Below are 3,715 nucleotides of genomic sequence, written 5' to 3' on the forward strand. Positions count from 1 at the left end.
GGTTCGAAGGACCAAAATGTAACGTGAACAGCCGTTGATCACAGATCGCGGGTGTTGCTCGACGTTGTTAGATTATCAACGGACATGAGGGTTGCGCAAATACAAGATCATTTTTACTTTGAACTATTTGTATAGGTTATATTAAATGCAAAAACAAAGTATCATAACATTATTGGGGGCGGTCGCGACCAATAGGGGGATAAGGTATATAATATACTATATATATGTAAAATTATAATATGACAATAAATAAATTATATAAAGTGGCTGACAGCCGAAATAATAATAAGAGGTGAAATATATAGTAAAAATAATAAATGGTATGTGGCTGACAGCCGACTCACAAAACCATCGGAAGTTGAATATGGTGGTCCATGATGATGTTGTGGGTAAGTATTATGTGTAGACGGGTTGCGGTAGAAAGTGCACAATAACAATTTTTTGACACACACAACCACAATACGGCACGTCGGCACCGTTGGTCGGACAAGACTGACTGGTAGGTTGTGGTCGGGCGGAGGGTTCGCCGGTAATCGTGACTTTCTTTATTTATAGGCACAAAAGTGCACCATGGACATTATGCAACAACGATTACACTTTGTGTTCAACAGTCATATCTGTTTTCACAGTGTCCAATAGTGGTATGTAAATACTTCGCAAATAATATTGTTCAGTATCTTTCGCTTGATAATTGCTACGATTTATTTGTTTCCCAAGTATTCTAGGCATTCTTAAGTCAAATCCAATAACTGTAGCTAAGTCACTTGCATTTGAAAAAATTGCTTTAAATTCAGAAACACAATTTTTACGTTTTTCCTCTAAAATTTATTTTATCCCATCTATTGATGAAGAAGCATTTGCTAAGTCCAATGACGTTGATTGCAAAAATCGTGATATTGGCATTGTTAGTTTAAGTACATCAACCATAGCTAATATACATATTAATAAACTCACTATTGTTTATGGCTGACAACAAAATTGAAGCTTTGCTAGATGATATTCTTTCTGACCACATTGATACTTCAGTTAGTGCTTCAACAATCTAAACAAATTCATATTAAAAATAATTAATAACCAATATACATATAAATGTATGAATATAATATTACCTTAGGGAGAGCTGATTTAAATTGCAAGATACCATCATGCATCTCAATACATCTGGTCTGGCACAAACCAGTTAAGGTTTTGCCAAGGATATTTTTCAAAACTAAATGTCTTTTTGCTGAAGCATTAAAAAATGAAATTATTTCTTTTAATGTTCCAATCGTATTTCTTACTGAAACTATTTTAGATGACTGGGCCAAAGAGTTGTTTAATGCATGGTTATAACAAGGGCAACGAACAGCATTTGTACACTGTTTTAAAATTTCTGTTACCGCTCCACAATCTTGCGATATCATCACACTACACCCATCAGTACCAATTCCAAAACATAATTTTAAGTCAATCCCAAAATCTTTAGTTAAAACATCAATAACAATATGTCCAAGAGCATGTCCAGTAAGCTTTGACTCCCCGGAATTTGATTTATCTTCTTGTCTAATAGATTGGTAAGCATCCAAAAATGTTACAAAATCTTCATGAAATTCATTATTTATCACATACCTCAATACTAAATTAAGTTGCTCGGTGCATGAAATATCCGTAGTTTCATCAAACATTATCGAATATACACCAGCCTTTTTAACGTTGTCCACAACATGTGTTTTAATAACTTTACCAATACAGTTTAAGATATCATTTTGAGTATTTTTCCCAATGTATGTTGAACGAGATGAAGTAGTTTAAATATGTTTTTTTAATTTTTCATCACCCGAACGTATTCGTAATCGAAGTAGTTCTCTGAAATTTCCTTCATTTGATGTTATAGATATATTGTCATTCCCATCAGTATCTATTAATGACCCATCATCTCTATGACCTCTCAGAGGAATATTCTGCCGACCACAAAATATTAATGACTCTATAATTGGGCGTAACCTTTCACGATTGTCTTTGATTTGTTGCACTCTTTGTGAACATACTTGATTAATAATGTCTTTTTCCGGACATAAGTAAGTTTGTAGAAAGATTTTTCCAGACTGAACAGCATTATGATGATATTTATTTCTTGAACGCATATTAAGCGTACCATCTTGGCCATCTAGTTTTGCAAATGTTATCAATGGTTTTTTAACAAGTATATTTAATTGATTATTCGATGCGGTAGAAGGCGCAAACAGGAAACAATATTTGCAAAACAATCCTCGACATAGATCTGACAAAACTAACCAGTTATATGATTTTAAATGTTTAAATGATGGATATCGTTTACGGGCTTTATTATTACGATTATGCTCAGAGTGTGGAAAAACATAATCTTCAGGTGGATACCAGTGATTTTCCAATATTGCTTTTTTTTTGTAATCATCAATGTTTGTTTTTCCAATGTAAAATCCAATATCTGGCTTCAGTAAAATTATATCTTCCAACTGCAAAATATAATTGTACTAATATTGTAGTTTTATAAAACATTTTTAAAGTACACTGTGTAATATTATTGATTGTACATATTTACCTTGTTTTCACTGTTTGTTGGTAAATGTGAACTGCCTGAACTGGACGGTATTGATAATTCCTACAAATAAGTAATATAAGTAATAACTAATTAGTATATTAGATGAATTATGCATGTTAAAGGGTTACATAGGTAATAATTGTTATACATTTTGAAAGATTGAATCTTGATAATGATTATTTAATGCATTTTTTCCATATAGGTATTAGGTATTTTTTTATTATTAAAATAATAAAAAAATATTGAATTACAGATTTTATACAAAGCTTGTTTAACTTTTGTCCCGGTAATCCAGTTTTGTAAACAATGTTATTAGTGCACTTTTTTTAATTCTATACACAGTACATTTTTAAACATTTTTAAAAATGTACCATGTATAAAATTAAAAACAGTGTAATTATAACATTCTTTACAAAAATTCAACTAGCTTTGTATAAAATTTATAATATAAATATAATTTTTTAATAAAATATACAATATACATTATGTTAACATGTTATAATGATTATGATGTGATTTTTATTTTAAACAACAAAAAGTATTTTTTGTTACTTACTTGAGTGCTAAAATAATCATTTATTTTTGATCTTTTTAATTTAACATGATCATATTGATCTGAATCAATTTCTTCAAATTTGTTTTTAACACTTTGGTTTTCATTAATATGCTAAAAAATTCCAATTATAATAAATACACTTTTTACACTACCTACTTTCAACTTTCAAGTCCAATCACTGCTTATGATTAATAAACGTTAATGATATTAGAGGTAGGTACTAGCCACTTTATTACAATTATTTACTTACTTTAATACAATTAGAGACGAATAAAAATTTACTTAATTTCTCCTTAGTATTCATTATATTGCTCAATTGCTGACGGCTGATCAAACGTCGTCCAGTACTCCAGTGGGATTGGGATACACTACAGTCCACTGTATAGACAATAGACTAAAGATTCGCCATTACCGTAATAATCGTTATCGTATGTTCGACGCGACGTCGCGACGACGCGGACCGGCGCGGCGGACACATACATTGATGAATAATATTTTGATTATTTTTAGAATACTGGGGGCTTAGGTTTTTCGTGGAAATATCCTTATGCTGTATGCCATGATACATCGATACTCGATAGTCGATTCGTGTAAACACG

At 31.0% G+C, this 3,715-nt stretch overlaps 1 protein-coding gene and 1 long non-coding RNA gene across 2 annotated transcripts; both read right to left on the bottom strand.

Moving 5' to 3' along the window:
* Nucleotides 1-378: 378 nt before the first annotated feature.
* LOC100569738 lies at nt 379-1,826 on the bottom strand. The gene is made up of 2 exons (XM_029492681.1): nt 1,110-1,826; nt 379-1,042 (listed from the first exon to the last, which is right to left on the bottom strand). The coding sequence occupies exons 1-2, from the start codon at nt 1,662-1,664 to the stop codon at nt 920-922; spliced, it is 678 nt and encodes a 225-aa protein (XP_029348541.1). The 5' UTR covers nt 1,665-1,826; the 3' UTR covers nt 379-919.
* A 578-nt stretch (nt 1,827-2,404) lies between these two features.
* LOC107885356 lies at nt 2,405-2,661 on the bottom strand. The gene is made up of 2 exons (XR_003840211.1): nt 2,561-2,661; nt 2,405-2,474 (listed from the first exon to the last, which is right to left on the bottom strand). It is a non-coding gene; the product is annotated as an uncharacterized LOC107885356 (long non-coding RNA).
* Between the last annotated feature and the right edge of the window lie 1,054 nt (nt 2,662-3,715).

The sequence above is a fragment of the Acyrthosiphon pisum genome, unplaced genomic scaffold (genome assembly GCF_005508785.2).
Source record: "Acyrthosiphon pisum isolate AL4f unplaced genomic scaffold, pea_aphid_22Mar2018_4r6ur Scaffold_526;HRSCAF=973, whole genome shotgun sequence".
Classification (NCBI taxonomy): Eukaryota; Metazoa; Arthropoda; class Insecta; order Hemiptera; family Aphididae; genus Acyrthosiphon; species Acyrthosiphon pisum.

Bases quoted from the DNA above. Each gene is read 5' to 3' on its own strand.
- LOC100569738 (XM_029492681.1), bottom strand. From the start codon at position 1,664: ATGTTTGATGAAACTACGGATATTTCATGCACCGAGCAACTTAATTTA. The intron at 1,043-1,109 runs GTAATATTATAT...GAATTTGTTTAG, and splicing joins TTAAATCAGCTCTCCCTAAG to ATTGTTGAAGCACTAACTGA.